The following is a 17,362-nucleotide window of genomic DNA, read 5'->3' as shown; positions in this document are numbered from 1 at the left end:
TGTTGTTGCCCCCAGCACCAAGTCTTCCGGCCACAACGCTCCTAGCAACAACAATGGCCATGGCTCCCGCAACCTCAACTCTGCTTGGAACAAAACGAACAAGGAAAAAGCAATCACCGCGGCGGCGGCAACAGCCACAACACTGGCAGTCCCTTCTTCTGCTCGGCGCCCTTCGTCTGGTCTATCTTGTGGGGTGGAATGCCTCAAATGTGGCCTGCCACCACTTCTGTGCCAAGCATACTAGGCTCGTGGCTCACTACAAGGCCACCCCAATGCGCCTAGCACACGTTCGTCACACTATGCGCGCACGGTGTCCCATTCACCTATGCACCACCAGTTCAACCCCCTTCGATGCCATCATGGGACCAAGCCTCCTTTATTCAAGCCATGAACATCATGTCCCTCCAGCCGAACAAGACATGGTACGTGGACTCTGGTGCATCATCACAACTCTCCATCGACCCCACTATCCCCTCATCTAGCACCCCCTTCTTCGTTAAGTGGTGGTTGGTGATGGTTATGTTCTTCCCATCACAACCACCGGTCATACCACTTTCACTTCGTCTACCCGTCCCCTCACACTCTCAGAAACCTCATAACAAATCTTATTTATGTCTGCAAATTCACTACTGATAATAATTGTTTTGTTGAATTTGACCCTTTTGGTCTTTGTGAAGGATCTCCGCACCAGGACCATGATTCTCAGGTGCAATAGCTCTGGAAACCTATACCCGTTTCATCTACCTCCTGCACCATTGCACCATGCTCTCGTCGTGCCATCCACATTCGAAGCCACTTGGCATCGACGCTTGGGACACCTCGGTGGCCGATCTCATTCTTTTTTACGTACTTCCAATGCCATTGATTTAGACTCAAATAATTCGGCATCAAATCTATGTCATGCATGACAACTAGGATGACATGTCTGTCTCCCATTTTTGGATTCTTCATCAAGAACTCACAAACCTTTTGAGTTGCTCCATTGTGATCTATGGATATCCCCTGTTCCCAACATATCTGGCTTCAAATATTATTCATGGACTTTCCCCTTAAGCTTAAATCTGAAACCCTAACAACCTTCAAAAACTTCCATGCCAATTTTTGTAATTACAGAAAAGTGCAGGGGTCTATTTGCAAAATTGCCAATTTTTAGGAATTATTAGATTTATTTTTTATTGAAAATCCTTGGAATATTGTGTGGCGGCTGACTGTGCAACACGTGGCTAACACGGGTGCTCGATGGCTGAGGTGGTAGTTGAATTGGCAGGCTAACAGGGTAGGTGAGGTGGCTGGGGCTGAGTGGGATTAAGTGGCGGCCACATGGCAAGGTCTGATTGGTCACTGAACCGGTAAGTTTAGATCTAATCTGGACGCTTGGCTTTAGATCGGACGGCTCGAGACGGCTGGCTAGTCGGGAAAAAAGGGAAGCGGTGGCCCCGAAGGTTTCACGGCGGCGAAGTCGCCAGAGCAGAGTAGAAACCTCGTCGCTGGCATCAGATCTTGACAGCAAGCGGCGGAACAGAACCACACGCACACGGGGAACACGATGGAAGCCTTACCTCGGGCAGGGCGGCGCGGGAAGAGGTCTAGCGACGGTGAGGGGCGACGGAGAGCTCGGATCTTTGTCGACGAGGGCGCTCCAATGATCAATTAGCAATGGCGAGGGTCGGAGAAGCTTCAGCGATCTCAAGGGGTTCTTCTGGTGGACTCGGGCGACTCTGGGATGCTCGGGATCGTCTTGGCGGTGGCCTCAATCGAGAACGGCGGCGATGGCATCGACGCCGAGACGAATCTCGGTGAATTGGCGCTGGACTCGACGACTTTGGTTGGGGAAAAGGTCGAGGGGGTCTCGGGGATCTTTATAGGTGGCTCACAAGGGCTCGGGGAGGGCTAGGACACAAGAGCAGCGGCGGAGACCAAATCAGACTCAACAGCGGGAGCTCTCCGACTCAGAGATGGAGATGCTGACATGCGGGACCCACATGGCGGTGACTCGGGCAAAGGTGTCAACGTGCAGGGCTTCTTCGGGCGCAGGCGTGGCTGGGCTGGCTCGGCGCGAGGGCACAGCCCAACAGAGCAGCGGGAGCGGGGAAGCGGGCTGGCGTAGGCGGGCTGCGCGGGGAGATGGGCCGAAAATGAGGAGAGGGCGGCCCGAGAAGGTTTTAACCATTTTCTTTTTCAATTCATTTTCAAAAGCTTTTAATTCAACTTAAGCATTCAAATTCAAACCAAAAACCACCAAATAAAACCAAGGGAGACCTAAATGCCTAAAAACAGCATGAATGTACTTAAATCAAATATTTCCTATGTCAAATTGGATTCTTTTTTTATGAAAATAGGTTTTTGCCCTTTTCTAAGGTTTAAACTTAAATTAAATTATAGCAAATTTTATAAATTGACAAAGATTGAAAATTAGGGTGTTACAGTAGTTCATCCTACTCTGTTGGCAAGGCTTTTGAGATGGTGCCTAAGGGCATGTGGCGCCGCTCTCTTTTGTTGTTAATAGATTTAATCTTCCGCTGCTTAGTTGCTTCTTTTGTTGTAAATTGATATAAATGGTTGCTTGACTAAATACTTGTAATATAATTTAAATTACTCTCTCTTTCTTAAGCTTTGTTGTGATAACTTATGTTAGAAAGGAATGTGTTCCAATCTTGGACACAAAACAAGTGTCGGGACTAACGGGATGGTATTCTAGTCAATCATGGAGGTTGTGATTATCTCCTGATGATTAATTAGAATACTGTTTGGACGGTTCCCCACATATTAACATTATTTTTCTACTGAAAAATTCTATAAAAAAGGTTTACGGGCTCATGGATCACGGCCAGAGGGCCAGTCTACGGGTCAATGGTGGACCAGTGGCATTAGCGGCGCTCTGCACTACGGAGGGTGGCCAGAGAGCGGCCGGAACGAGGCTCCGACAGCCGGGGAGCTCCAACGAGCGGCGAAAAAGGGAGAGGGGAGCGTGGGGGTTCTCACTGCAGGGTTGTTGACGGCAGAAAGGCTCGATGGATGGCTGGCGACGGCGAGGCGCGATCGGTGAAGCTCGGGCTTGGTGCGGGCACCTTCTGGCCTCAGAGGGAGGTTGGGGATCGGCGCTATGATCTCCTTGTGCACCTGCGCACACCGAGAGGGGGTCAGCACGGTCAGAGAGGGCTCAGCGGCGGAGAGCCGACACAGTGGAGCTACTCACCGAAGGAGGAGAAGACACGAGCGGTGACGGCGCTACGAGCTTGGAAATGGGGCATGAGTGGGTGGAAAACGTGTGGGACATTGCCGTGGTGGTGGTCGGCGGTTTAAAAAGGCGCGAGAGCGAGTGTAGCAGCCGAGGTGCGGAGAAGGAATGGCCGGCTTCAATGGCCATCAAGGCCGGCAGTTTCCGCATTGATTCGGACAGGAGATTGAAGAGGGGAAACGGATAGGGCGGCTTGATGAGACTTAAAGCCTCAGATTCAGCCGTTACATGAAGGAGAAAGAGCGCGGGGAGGCGTGGGATTGTGGCAGCCGGTGGAGGGGATCAAAGCCAGACGGAGGAGGAAGAAGAGCTGGGACTCGGCTCGGCGGTTGCGTCCCCACCAGACGGAGAGAGCGGCGGGAGGGGGAGGCCAGCTCTGCCGGATGGGCTCGACCCACTAGGCGCGCGCGAAGAATGGCCGGGCCATGACCCAAGCGGGGAGAGGAGAGGGAGCTGGCTCAGGCCAGGCCGAGAGGAGAGGGGGAGAGGGGGATTTGGGCTGGGTTAGATAGGATTAGGCTCGGATGGGTTTAGGATTTAGGAAATTGATTTTCTTTTTACTTTTAAACCATTTTTGAAAAGAGCTTCCAAACGAGCGCCTCCTAATGAAATTTTGCAAACATTTTTCACACATAAAAACCTAATATAACTACTGCAGCATGAATGCATCAAGCATGAATATAACCTATGGAAATTAAATTTAGAAATTAATTTCCTTCTAAATTTAAACAAGATCTACAACTCCTATTAAATTCTAGAAAAAATTTAAACTATTGGGAAAAATTAAAAATTTAGGGTGTTACACTGGCAGCCGCGCCCGAGGCTGCCATCCTCTTCTCCAAGGCAAATGTGTCTTTTCTATGGGTCAAATGGACAACAGTGGTAAGGAAGGAATGAAAATTAGAAGCAGTGGCAAATAAGAAAGTTAATTTCGTAGAATGGTACAGAGACAATTATCTTATCTTCTAATGGCAAATAAGAAATTTTCCCCACATGCAATTGCATGTCTCTGTGTATATTGATATTCGCATAATAGAAGAAAGTTTGATTATAAAGTAGCTTGCGTGTTTTGACTGTTGCTCCTCTTTCTCTTTGTTTTCAAGGGCTTCCTGAGAAGGATACAGACATTAGTGTGGCTGAAGAATTAACATCACAACTATCATTGCTGTCTCCTTATGTGACCAACTAAGATACAGGAACAGAGAGTGAAGATAATGGCCATCTTTTTCGCCAGGTGAGCTTAAGCTCTTTACGTGTTTTGTCGCCATGCACTTTGTCTTGTACTGGCATCTGACAGTGAGCTTGTTTTGTCTAATTTTTTCCTTAATCCAGGTGAAGACAGCACTAAACTCAAGCTACGTGGCATATAGGATCTAGCGTTGCTTCTAATGACTGTTTTTGCTTTGATGGCACTTTGTGTGGACCGAGAGCCCGGGACTATTGTCTATGTTTACTAAACCCAAATGTTTCTGCTACAAGTTACAACTTGTCTGTGTAATGTGTTAGATATATATTGTCTTCTATGTAATACTCTTGTAGGGTTGCATATGACCAGTATATGTATATATACTGGCCTATGGCCTGAAGGAAATATAAATTGTTATTCTTAACATGATATGAGAGCTAGGTTTTTTTTAACGCTGCAACTCATCTTGATCCAGCCACCCACTGTCGTCGTCTCTCTCTTACTGTCTGGCTCCCTCTCTCTCTCTCCATGTCTATCTTTAGCCAAATACGGTGTCACTAGGTTCTCCGCTATGGCTCTACCTCACCCACCAGTCCTGCCTCACCGCCCAAACTCGTCTCGGACCGGCCTCGCCTGTCCCAGTTAGTGCCTCTGCTCGGCCGCACCATCCACACATCACCACAACCAATGCATGACCGGATTGGCATGGTCACCGCTCGGACTCCAACAGCTTCGTTGCATCTCACGCCGACCCACCGCTCATGCCCGTGCTACCGTCCCATGGCTGGCTCACACTTCTGTGCCACTACCATGCTTTGCTCTGCGGTTGTCACTTGCCACCATCACACACCGCCTCCTTGCTGCTAGCTAACCACCGTTAGAGCTGGTCCGCGCCTGCTGTCCTTTGAGGGCGCTAGATAAGGGCGCATCATCAGTTGTTTGCTTCTCATCGCCTGTCTCTGTTTCCATCTAACAGATTCGGTGCGATAAAAAAGTAGCTTCTGCCTCTTTCTTTGAGCTCTTGTTGTCTCTCACCGCTACTCGTTTGCGCTCTCGTTGCTGCTAGTCGTTACTTTTGCGCTCTCGATGTTACTCCTTTGCATTCTCGCCATCGTTTGTCACTTCTTCAGGATATCATCGGGCACCGTTTCAGTTCCTCGATGCTTCGTGATTTTTTATGGTGCCAATTACCGGAATTTCGCACAGAATACACGTATCACATGTGTGGGCATCGTCTTTAGGGTGTTCTCTCTAGCTACATTCCTTGTGCCTTCCCCTATTCTTTCGATGGAGCCTGTGCAGCCTTCAACCGACAAAGCGGACAAAGCATCTACTGAAGCTGCCACTCAACTGAGATTGGTTGTCTAATTGTGCTCAGTTGATGGATGATGATGCCCATACAGAGTCCATTCTGGTTGCTCGTGTTGAGCCTTGGTTTTCTTCCGAGATTGTTGAGTTCTCTACGACCTTTCAAATGGGGACTCATCTTCATCAGAACTATGGATCTTCTGGGATGCTCTCTACATGTTTGTTGTTTACCAGGTGCTGTCTCTTCAGCAGGGCGATGCCATCGTTGATGTGTTCTATGCTTAGATGTCGGCAGTATGGCATCAGTTGGACTTTATTTGTGTTGCTGGTTGTCACTCCTGTCAATGCTGTTTGGATCTGCTTGCTAAACGGGATTTTTGGTGCCTCTATGAGTTCATGACTCATCTTCGTCTTGAGCTTGAGAAGTGTCGTGCTCAGCTGTTTGCACATCATCCTCGTGTCATGCTGGTGGAGGCCTTTATGGAGATGCATTCGGAGGAGACTCGTTTGTGTGGTTTTGGATTGCTACCACTTCCCTCAGTGTTGGTTGCTCGTCCATTTTTGTGCCTACACCTTCACCTACACCACCATCTACTTCTCGTGCGACTTCTTCACCTTCTGCAACCAACAGGGTCTACACCACCGTAGTTTCCCTCGTTGCACCTACTACAACAAAGAGGGTCATGTTGAGGCAAACTACTACCGAAAGAAGAAGAAGCATCTTCGGCGGCCCTCTGGTGCTTCTACCCTGACTACATCGACTACCTCTTCGACTGACACTCAGTAGGAGATCGTGATGCTACTTCGTCACCTGGTTGCTACCTCTATCTCCTCACCGACAGGTTCTGCCAGTTCTTCTACTCCATTTTCTGGCACTAAAAGACCACCTTCTGCACAGTCAGGTACCTCACCTTAGATCCTTGACTCAGGGGCATCTTTTCATATGACTTCTGATTATTCCAGTCTATGTTCGCTTAATCCTCTTGTTTCTCCTCTCTTATGTCGTTAGTGCTTATGGTACTTCTCTTTCTGTTGCTAGTCGGAGCACTCTTTGCACTTCTTTATTTAGTGTTCCTTCTATTGCTCATGTTCCCCAACTCACCATGCAGCTTATGTCTGCTAGTCAGCTTACTGATCATGGTTATCGCATTATTCTAAACTCTGACCCTTGTTGTGTTCAGGATCGTCTCATGGGTGCTCTGGTTGGTACTGGCCCCCGGCGCCATGACTCCCAACATCTATAGGAGCTTGACTGGCTTTTATCTTTCTTGTGCTATCGCCACCGGTCTTTTTGCCTCCTCAACTACTGGCTCCTTCCAGCAGTGGCATCATCGTCTTGGTGATGTCTGTGGGTTGTGTCTATCTTCATTAGTTCATTATGGTCTTCTAGGGTTTGTCTCAGGAGATGCATATTTAGATTGTCAAGGTTGTAAGCTTGGTAAACATATTCAGTTTCCTTATCCTCATAGTGAGTCAATGTCTCAATGTCCTTTTAATCTTGTTCACTTTGATGTTTGGGGTCTAGCTCCCTTCGTTTCAAAAGGGGGGCCATATATACTATATTATCTTTATAGATGATTTCTCTCTCCATACTTGTATTTATTTTATTTCTTCTCATAGCGAAGTGTTATCTATATATAAAGACTTTGTCACAATGATTTGCACTCCGTTTGACACTCCCATTCTTGTTTTTCGACCTAATTCTATTGGCTATTTTCTTTCTGGGCACCTTTGTACTTTTCTTACTGAACAAGGTGCGTTGTCTCAGTTCTCCTGTCTTGGTGCTCATGCTTAGAATGGCATTGCTGAGCACAAGTATCGTCATCTCCTTGAGACAGCTCATGCGCTTATGATTGCCTCTTTTGTCCCACCTCATTTGTTAGCTGAGACAGTCTCCACTACCACCTACCTGGTCAACATCCAACCCTCTCCTGCTCTCAAGGGTGGGATTCCTTTTCGGCGTCTATGTGGGTGCCTTCCTAACTATCTTGTCATCGCTTTTTTAGCTATGTTTGTTGTGTTCTTCTCGCCCCTCATGAACGTACCAAACTAACCGCTCAATCTGTTGAGTGTGTCTTTCTTATCTATAGTGCTGAGCATAACGGTTATCGATGTTGGGACCCTATTACTCGCTGAATGCTTATTTCTCGGGATGTTACTTTTGATTAGCTTCGTCCCTTCTATCATCGTACCTCTCCTTCTACTTCTCCGGCTTCCTTGGCTAAGCCACTGTCTTTTCTCACTTTCCTTCCACACCCATCACCATTTCTTCTTCTTTTCCCCGAGCACCGTTGACACCCTCTCCTGTTGCGCCTTCTTCAGTGCCTCCCATGCCTTTGTCCCCTAATTCATCATATCCTCCTCCTTTTGTCATTGTTGAGCCTTTTTGTTTCCACTCACTTGTCGTTCCCATGCCGTCTCACACCCTGCTATCACTTTCTGATGAGTTGTCTCCTTCCGGCAATTCAGTTCCTCCATTTTCTCCTTGCTATTCCCATAGTGATCGTCATTCGATTTGACCTCCTGATCGTTTTGTCTTTGCTGTTGCTGAACCTGTCGAGTCGTATTCTTATCATGATGGTGTTGTTCATCAGGAATGGTAGCATGCGATGGAAGAGGAGCTTGCTGCTCTTAAATGCATCGGCACGTTGGATATAGTCCCTCTTCCCCCACGTGTTCGTCCTATCACGTGCAAGTGGATCTATAAGGTTAAGACCCACTCTGATGATTCTCTTGAGCGTTACAATGCTCGTCTTGTCACCCGTGATTTCCATCAGGAGTATGGTCGTGACTATGATGAGACTTTTGCACTGATGGCCCATATGGCCACAATTCCCACTCTTCTTGCTATTGCCTCTGTGCGTTAGTGGTCTATCTCTTAGCTTGATGTCAATAATGTCTTTCTTAATAGTGAGCTACGTGGAGAGGTCCGCATGCACCCCCCCCCCATCAGGGTATTGTGTTCCTGATGGCATGGTTTGTCATCTCCGTCACTCTCTCTATAGCCTTAAGAAAGACCCTCAAGCCTAGTTTGAGCATTTTTCTTCTATAATCATTCATGCTGGGTTTTTTTTATTGCAAGTGCACATGATCCTGTGCTTTTTGTTCACACTTTGTCTCATGGTCAGACTTTTCTTCTCTTGTATGTTAATGGTATGATCATTACATAAGATGATTCTGAGTATATTGTCTTTGTCAAGGCTCGTCTCAATGAGCAATTTTTTATGTCCGATCTGGATCCTCTTCATTACTTTCTTAGGATTGAGATTTCTACTACATTTAATTGTTTCTTTTTGTCCCAAGAGAAGTATATCCAAGACTTTTTTTTTTATCGTGCTTCTCTCACTGATAAGCGTATTACTGAAACTCACCCTCTGTGGATCCCACCCGCAACCGTCATCTTATTGGGAGCCTTGTTTACCTTGGTGTCACTCGTCCTGATATTTCTCATGTAGTGCACATTCTCAGTCAGTTTGTTTTTGCTCCTACTCAGCTCCACTATAATCATCTTTTGCGTGTTTTGCGCTATCTTTGTGAGACTATTTCTCATCATCACTTCTTTCCACGTTCTAACTATTTACATCTCCATGCTTATTCTGACGCTACTTGGGCTAGTGATCCTTCTAATCACCGATCTCTTTCTGTCTACTGTGTTTTTTTTTTGTGGTTCTCTCGTTTGCTTAGAAGACTAAAAAGCATACCGCGGTTTCTCGTGTGCAAAGGCTGAGTTACGAGACATGGTGTTGTTGAAAGCGGAGCTCAGCTGGTTATGGTGGTTACTTAAGGATTTTGGTGTTTCGTCTCCTACACTTACTCCTCTTTACTTCGACAGTATAGGTGCTATCAGTATTGCTTGAGATCTAGTGAAACATGAGCTCACCAAGTATATTGTGTTAATGCTTCTTATATACGGACACATGTACAGGATGAGGTTATTGCTCTACAGTATGTTCCTTTATAGCTTCAGTTGGTTGATTTTTTCACGATGGCACAAAGTAAAGCTCAACATAGATTCTATCTCTTCAAACTCAGTGTGGTTGATCCCCTGGGTTTGAGAAGGGGTGTTAGATATATATTACCTTCTGTGTAATATTCTCGTCTTATAAGGGGTTCTTTACATATTACCACATGTGTGTATATAGGCCTATGGCTTCTTAACATAATGAACATAAGCAGTGGTACACTATTTCTGATATTTATTTTCAGTAATGCTGGGTAATCGATCACATGCACAGGGCATCATGTGTTTGGTGCTGCATGTAGTGGTGCTGGACGATCCTATATTCGGGGCATCATGTGTTTGGTGTTCCTTGTGCCATACCATTTTTTGGCTTCAGTAATCGACCAGTTCAGAACTACTATGTGTCATGAGAACTTCTCTCTTACGTTCCGATTTGGTTTGTCTCTACTGATTTTGGTTAGTGTTGGCTGTTGGATTTCAATCTGAACAAGAGAAGGTCCCTTTATTTTATCTTTGAGACCTAAGGTTCCCAGGTCTTCAGAATATTTCTGAAATTAATTCATGCAAAGTGGAGAAAATCAGACTCAAAATTGACAGGGCAAGGAATCTGGATGAGAAGAGCAGGAGCAAAACCAAACAGAAAAGGAGGAAAGACAAAAATAAGGAACAAAGCAAGGTATGAAGCAGACCAGCAAGCAAAGCCCTTCCTAGTACGTCTAAGGTAACGAGTGCCTGATGATATAAGTATGTCCCAGTTGTAGTGTTACAGACTAGTACTCTAGTAATATATATGGTGATTCTCTTGGGACCACGAGGTAGCAATATATTGATTTCTGGATCTATCTCATAGTATACATACAGTAATGCGCCATTTGGTAATCGTGCCTTTCTGTTTGTTGTAGAAAAAATACAATAGGGGTATGTTTGTGAATATAGAGCCATCCATACATAGGAGCTCTGGGTACTAAAGAAAAAAAATATGAACTTTGTTCGAAAAAATAGGACTATCAACCCAAATTTGAAAGAAGTTTGAACAGGAGTAGTGCTTTCATTTTCCTGGATCCTACTTTGACTACTATGCATCACAGAGATTGGGGACACAGGAAACCACTGTAGAACTAGAAGTTGGTCAATGTGGGCCAAAAACGTTTTGTGGGGATCAACCAAGCTTTGAGATCAGATCAGAGACCCAGAGCAGAACAAAATTACTAGTATTTGTTGTCCTGCTGAAGCACATGGACACATGGTGGGTTGCCCTGGGTTGAAGCCAGAGACATGTGTCGGTCACATGGATGCAGCATGACCATGAGCTCCCCTTGTTTCCTTTCCAGCAAGCACCAAGCACAAGCAGTGTCACCTACTCAACAAGGCAATCAAGCAGCTCCTTCTCTAGCTTTCCCTCATCTTTATAAACCAGGCCCCTGTCTCTTCTTGACATCCGCTCCACAGCACAGCTCCAGCTTGGTACCGGTGCCTGCTCTGCTGCAGAGGAAGGAGAATGGCCAGAGGGGCTCAGCCATCTGCGTCGCTCCTGCTCTTCTCTTTGGGGCTTGTGCTCTTCTACCTCGCCTCAGGTAATTAAGTTGGTTACTCCGGCTCTTCTCTTGAGGTTTATTCAGCAGTGTCTCGTTTTAGTTTCTCCACTGATGGTTTCGTCTGATGAGCAATTGAGCACTCTACTTTTTCCTTGGCTTTTGTTTCTTCTGATTTCTAAAAATTCCACTTTCTGGCAGACTCACTTGTCCTAATGCTATAAAGGGTTAATAGTTTCGGTAGTGTGTCGGTGCAAAGCTTTCTTTTGGGGGGGAGGGGGATTGCCGTCCGTCCTGTGTCTAGTCTATCCGATGAGGAAAGAAGATGCTGATCTAATTGAACTCATCAGGGAAATGGACTTTTACTGCCTTGTTTTTTTTGTACGAACGGATGTTATCAGTGATGCCGATTTTATTAAAGCAGAAGAGAGTTAATCCAGTTTATAAAAAAAAAACTAGATTTAAAAACCTTAACAATTGCACAGGTTGATTAATAGCCAACTAGCGAAAGACCTAACAACATGACCTGGTAACTGCCGATTTTCTAGAACAGACCTCAGCCATAGTTCCGAAGTCCTCACGGTAAACCTGATGTGTGATGTGCACTATTTTGCCGTCCTTGATATTCATTAGAATCTTATCTGAAATGTGCATTTCTCTGTTGTTTTAATTCGTAGGAAGCAGCGTCCGTGTGGTGGAAGGACAGAAAACTTGGTGCGTGGCGAAGCCGTCTGCGTCGAACGAGATCCTGGCGTTGAACCTCAACTACGCGTGCTCTCAGGTGAGCTGTGCGGTGATCCAGAGAGGCGGGCCGTGCTACTACCCTGACAACCTGGTGTCGCGCGCGGCGGTGGCCATGAACCTCTACTACGCCTCCAATGGCAGGCACGCCTGGAACTGCTACTTCAATAACTCGGCTCTCGTCGTGCAGTCCGATCCAAGTAACTACTTCCCTATCACTCTGATGAGGTGTTGTTTTCTTTTCCGCAGTAGCAATTTTCTTTTCTAACAACAAGATATCCTCCCGGTTTGCAGGTTATGGTTCTTGCACCTACTACTGATTGGAGCTGATCGATGCCGTGACTGCTGATCGAGTATTTTACAAGTGTCGGTTTGTTTAATGGATGAGGAACACCGGTATATCATATTGTTTGTATCCTAACCCAATTGTATGGAGATTAGATTTCCAACTTATTGATGAGATCCATTATGTACTAAAATGTCGCTTGCCGTTCGTTGGTATTGGTACAGTAGAATCTAGAGTTCAGAATTCCTGCGAAATCTTGTGGCAGATCAGAAATGCACATCTCCCATAAATGAAAGCAAAACTGTCTTGAATGTAAACATTTGTTTTTTATCTGAGGAAATTTTGTTCTCCCATTACACTCCTCCAGCAGCTGGAGGAAACCCCGGCAGCCCTCGTTGGGCGCCCCGGAGTGACACAACCTTACCAGTAGGGGGCAGCCCTCGTTGAGCGACCCGGAGTGACATAACCTTAACAGTAGGATTTGTGCAGCCACCGCCGTCATTGCCGTCTAGGTGGCGGCGGCTAACGACGAAGCCAACCGGACTCCCTCCCTTTTTCTCTCTTCCTCCCTTTCTCTTCTAGATCCGGTGGTGGTGGTCATTTTGGTGGGTGGCCGACTCCTTTCATGGTGGTGGGCCGATGTTCATGGTCCATTGCCGAGATCCTCGTGACGGCAATTTGCAGGGTCTTTGCGGTAGTTAGTCGAATACACTCGGCGGTAGTCTACTTTGAGTAGTGTTTTGTTGCATGTAACTTGTGGAGGGATCTAGGCGGTGCTCGTCGACGTTTCCGTCCTCTCTGAGCTGATTCGGCTCCTCTCGCATTTTAGCCCCCTTCGTGTGCTCGTGTGCGTGTATGGGAGAGGCGCGGCGGGTGCAACTCGAGGTGAGACTAGTGAAAACGAGCACTTTATCTAAATCTAAAGGCCACACCACCGAACTGGGCTGGGCTGAGCTGGGCCAACCACTGAGCCGCTCGCGAACCAACTCGAGGTCGACTCGTTTGGCCACCAAGCTGAGAAAATGGCTCTTGCTCAATTCATTTACGGGCCAAGCCAGCCCATCCGAACCCGAGCTGGCTCATGAGCCTCGCAATTTATTTCTAGCCCAAAACGAAACTATTCCTGTGCATCTCCAGTTCATCATCCGACCGCGCCATACCCGCGGCGGCGCCCAGCTCATCTCATCTCATCCAAGAAGAAGAGAGGAGCAGCGCGCCGACGACATGCCGCAGCCCTTGTCGCGGCACGCCGGCTTCTTCGCCTCCCTCCAGCGGGTAAGGAGCCAATTCATCATCAACTCTTCTCCTTGTCTTCTGTCTTCTCCCACCACAGGGTCTCCTTCCCTCCTCCTCAGGTGGAAGACCGGCTGGCGTCGGAGCACTGTCAGGATAGCCACAAGCACCATCCGCCGCCACAGCAACCCGAGCCGTCGCCATTCTCAGACACCATGACCGCCTCCCCCCTCCTCTTCCTCGACCCAGCACCAGCAGTCGCCGACCGCGACAGCAGCGACCCGGCCCTGGACTTCCTCACCCTCACCAAACAAGACCAGCGCACCCAAGAATTCCGAGAGGAGGATGCTTCTGATGACGACCACGACAATGGGGAGGACATTGCGCGGCTCATGGCTCTGCTCGGCCTGTCGCCGCCACGGGATGACCATGGTGACCACGACAGCGGCGGCTGTGACTGCAGCGGCGCCGACGGGTTCCTGGCCAAGGTCGTCGGCGTGGTCGGCCCCAAGTGCGACAGGGAGAAGAGGAGGCTGGACGCTTGGATCCACCATTACCACCGCAGGGACGGCGGCGGGTGCAGGGAGCCCGCCAGGCTGGCGCACCTGCTGCTCGCCAAGGCCTCCTGCTCCTGGGATGGACATGATGGAGCGCCCATTGCGTTCCCGGCCACAGTCAACGAGTTCTTGGATCGGGATGCGCCACCGCGGTCGACGGCGGAGGAGAACTGATGCCACCTTGCCTTGCCTTGGCCAGGGCATCCTATCCATCATATTGCAGAGCCAGCTGACTGAATCCTTCCTCGTCTTCCGATGGTGTCAGAAACAATATGTTTTGTTGTTAGCAGAGGAAGAGGAAATACATGAAAACCTCCTCCAGACATTGCCTGCTGAATCTTGTTGTTGCATGCATTTACCTGAGTTTTCAGAAGAAACAGAAAAGAACTCTGTTTGCCTCCACACCTTCCTCGTGGAAAACTCCAATTTCCAACCATCTTAGGCCAACTTCAGCAGATTCCTCAAATTTGCAGATTCGGATGCTACAGTGGTTACGTACTGTATCAGTACTGTACAGCAGAATTGGCATCGAGTGCTACAGTGTCGCTACAGTACCGCGGGAAGAAGTACTGTTCGCAGAGAAGCGGGAAACGCCGTCGGGGTTACTGTACCAGTACTGTAGCGCACTGTTTATAAAAGAGTCCGAGGTAAGAAATAAGTAGCTGTTGGAGATGAAAAAAATAAGAGATGTTGTAATAGTGATAAAAAATGTTATAATAATATTTTTGAGGATAAAAATTTAAGGTAGCTACTAGAGATAACCTTATTAGCTAAATTGAGCAAACTGTGGCAGATAAGCTGCATCTTGGATTGGACCATGTAATGTTTTTGTTCCATTAATTCAGGCCTGGCCTGGGGATCTTCCTCCATGTCAGGGTGGGGGAAACTTCAGCTGCTGCATCCGCCAATGATAAGAGGATAAGACATGTCAAGATCTGTGATGTTCTCATCTGCCATTTGCAGATAAGCTGCATCTGCACAATACTAGGTCAAGCAGGCAAGACGATTCCTTGTTATATAAGATTAACTGCAGAGTGAGAAGCACACCACACGGAAATTCTTGATGACCCCAATACCAACATAGCCTCCTTCTTTCTGCTCCTCATCCACATCGTGCAATGCAAATCTCTTGTCATAGAATTTACCATCAAGCCAATCCAACTTTATGTACATTTCTTGTGTCATTGGATGTGATTTGGAAGCGCACCATTTCCGGCTGAGGCATTTGGGCGAACAGCCTGAGGGCGGAGATGCCCGCCCATGTGCACGGCCGGCCCGGCACGCGGTTTTACCAACGGCCGAATTGCCTCTGGCGGGCCCCATCCCACACGGACAGGTTCGCTTCTCCCTTGATCCAGATCCAATCAGCAGCAGCAGCAGCAGTAGCGGCGGCTCTCCTCTTCCTCCTCCCGTCTGTTAGTCTGTACCGTAGCGTTGGGTGGCTGTCCTCGTCGTCGCCCTCATCCGTCCCCCTCCCTGGTCTAGTCTTGCCTTCTCTTCTGCTGCTGGTAAGGAAGCCCTCCCCCTCCCGTAGCTAGCTTGCTTGCATCCATCCGATTAGTTGCTGTAATTTTGCTCATCGAGGAATCTTTTCTTTTGCATGCCTTGTTAGCCTCGATCTGTGGTCTGCTCTAACTAGCTATTATTGTTTCATTTCTGTATCTCTAGCAGCCCTAGTGTCAGACCAGACCTGTTAGCACTCGGAATACAAGTTGAAACAACAAACAAAGCTGTTTGGAGCCTTCCTCATTCAACTAGCTAGCTCAGCCTTGTGTTTCTCATGCCCTTTCAGTTTCCTTGATCAAACTGCTTGTGCTTCTGAAAGCCTTACTGCATTCTCACTGTACAATAGTTGCCTCCATCAGCTTCTTGTTCTTGTCCCCAGTTATATTGCGGGGAAAAGCAAAAGGTGTATTCCATAAGTGTGTTTTCCTCATTGTATCGCCTTTTATTATGTTAATATTGACATCAGTACTTTTTGCGTAGCACCATGTCGGAGATGAAGGACTCCAATGCTGCTGCTCTTGTTGGAAATCCTGAACCTACGGATCAAAGTGGAGATAATTCCATGCCCTCAGCTCAGCAGCAGGTAATATCCTGCGCTAGTTGTAGATATTATATATTCGTTTAGATGGCATTTTTACACTCCTGTTGATGAAATAACTAGCAAAGTTGCTTTAAATAACTGGCACAATAAGTTGTACTGAACATAAAAATATTGTCATGTGGGCAGGAAGAAGCAGTCAAGAAGAAGTTTGGAGGACTAATGCCAAAAAAGCCACCACTTATCTCAAAGGTTCTTGAATTTGTACATTTTATCCCAAAATGGAATTGGCGCATACCAGATATCTGCATTACCAACAGCTGTTATCAGTAATTAAATTATTCTTTGTAATTGTAGGATCATGAACGTGCTTATTTTGATTCTGCTGACTGGGCTCTAGGAAAGGTCTTATTATTATTACCCTTTTATGTGGCTCCAGTTTAATCTAGTGAGTTCAAGTACTCGAGTTCCAAATTCCAATGGATTAGTATTCTGAGACTTTGTTCTGTACAGCAAGGTGTTGCAAAACCCAAAGGACCGCTCGAGGCACTTAGGCCAAAGTTGCAGGTACTACTCATGTTATATACAGGGTCATATTTGGTTGCTTAGGTTGTCGGCATTTCTGGTTATGAACTTGTGAAAATATATTACTCCACCAACTCATTGCTGCTTTTATTTCAGCCAACACGGCAGCAGCAGCAGCAGCGTTCAAGGCGCTCTATTTACACTTCGTCAGAAAACGAGGGTATGCGTGCTGTAGATAACTACTCCTGATTGTTTTTGCCTGATGATCTATATATCAATTCCTAACCACCAAATAGGGTGGCAACATGCAGATGGAGATGGTGCTGGTGCTGAGGATATGAAGATGAGCTGAACTGGACTCTGTAGAACGTGTTGTTGTTGGCTCGTCGCTTAAGCAGCTTGCTTTCGTTGTTACTCCATTCAGGGATTGCAGCGAAGGAAGGAGGGAAGGATATGATGCTGCATGTCTTTTGTTTGTTCCATTCATAAGAAAGAAATGTTGTTGAATTTACCTTGCTAGTTTAACATTCTTCGTATACCTGTCTATCTAAACTTGGACTAATTACATCTAATAATAAAGTCCGGCCAGCAGTACTTACTCTGACTCTGACATGATGAGCGCCGGGAAGGGAACCACCCCCTTCTCATTCTGCTGCCCCTCCCTCCTTCCTCACTTAAAAGACCTTTAATTAATTTGCATGTGGAGGTTGAATTATACTATATAGAAACAATACAAACTCGTGCCTAGAAT

At 47.0% G+C, this 17,362-nt stretch overlaps 3 protein-coding genes across 5 annotated transcripts; all 3 read left to right on the top strand.

Moving 5' to 3' along the window:
- Positions 1-10,973: 10,973 nt before the first annotated feature.
- On the top strand, positions 10,974-12,592 carry LOC133884546 (glucan endo-1,3-beta-D-glucosidase-like). Its single transcript, XM_062324035.1, has 3 exons — positions 10,974-11,267; positions 11,903-12,166; positions 12,261-12,592. The coding sequence occupies exons 1-3, from the start codon at positions 11,192-11,194 to the stop codon at positions 12,284-12,286; spliced, it is 366 nt and encodes a 121-aa protein (XP_062180019.1). The 5' UTR covers positions 10,974-11,191; the 3' UTR covers positions 12,287-12,592.
- A 749-nt stretch (positions 12,593-13,341) lies between these two features.
- Positions 13,342-14,444, top strand: LOC133884462 (uncharacterized). The gene is made up of 2 exons (XM_062323925.1): positions 13,342-13,527; positions 13,608-14,444. The coding sequence occupies exons 1-2, from the start codon at positions 13,477-13,479 to the stop codon at positions 14,214-14,216; spliced, it is 660 nt and encodes a 219-aa protein (XP_062179909.1). The 5' UTR covers positions 13,342-13,476; the 3' UTR covers positions 14,217-14,444.
- A 448-nt stretch (positions 14,445-14,892) lies between these two features.
- On the top strand, positions 14,893-17,209 carry LOC133884286 (uncharacterized). 3 transcript variants are annotated; one of them, XM_062323675.1, is made up of 7 exons: positions 14,893-15,378; positions 16,015-16,131; positions 16,276-16,338; positions 16,444-16,491; positions 16,600-16,653; positions 16,768-16,831; positions 16,908-17,209. In XM_062323675.1, the coding sequence occupies exons 1-7, from the start codon at positions 15,208-15,210 to the stop codon at positions 16,961-16,963; spliced, it is 573 nt and encodes a 190-aa protein (XP_062179659.1). In that variant the 5' UTR covers positions 14,893-15,207; the 3' UTR covers positions 16,964-17,209. The 3 variants fall into 3 exon arrangements, with proteins under 3 accessions (XP_062179659.1, XP_062179722.1, XP_062179796.1); XM_062323738.1 differs by having other exon boundaries at positions 14,898-15,378; positions 16,923-17,209; XM_062323812.1 differs by having other exon boundaries at positions 14,905-15,378; positions 16,029-16,131.
- The last annotated feature ends 153 nt before the right edge of the window (positions 17,210-17,362 follow it).

Source organism: Phragmites australis, chromosome 1 (genome assembly GCF_958298935.1).
Source record: "Phragmites australis chromosome 1, lpPhrAust1.1, whole genome shotgun sequence".
NCBI lineage: Eukaryota > Viridiplantae > Streptophyta > Magnoliopsida > Poales > Poaceae > Phragmites > Phragmites australis.
This window is presented reverse-complemented; position numbering and strand designations above follow the sequence as displayed.

Coding starts and splice junctions, on each gene's coding strand:
- LOC133884546 (XM_062324035.1), top strand. CDS start 11,192: ATGGCCAGAGGGGCTCAGCCATCTGCGTCGCTCCTGCTCTTCTCTTTG. Junction 11,268..11,902: donor GCTCTTCTACCTCGCCTCAG/GTAATTAAGTTG, acceptor TTTAATTCGTAG/GAAGCAGCGTCCGTGTGGTG. Junction 12,167..12,260: donor CGTCGTGCAGTCCGATCCAA/GTAACTACTTCC, acceptor CCCGGTTTGCAG/GTTATGGTTCTTGCACCTAC.
- LOC133884462 (XM_062323925.1), top strand. CDS start 13,477: ATGCCGCAGCCCTTGTCGCGGCACGCCGGCTTCTTCGCCTCCCTCCAG. Junction 13,528..13,607: donor TCTTCGCCTCCCTCCAGCGG/GTAAGGAGCCAA, acceptor CCTCCTCCTCAG/GTGGAAGACCGGCTGGCGTC.
- LOC133884286 (XM_062323675.1), top strand. CDS start 15,208: ATGTACATTTCTTGTGTCATTGGATGTGATTTGGAAGCGCACCATTTC. Junction 16,132..16,275: donor TGCCCTCAGCTCAGCAGCAG/GTAATATCCTGC, acceptor TCATGTGGGCAG/GAAGAAGCAGTCAAGAAGAA. Junction 16,339..16,443: donor AGCCACCACTTATCTCAAAG/GTTCTTGAATTT, acceptor TTGTAATTGTAG/GATCATGAACGTGCTTATTT.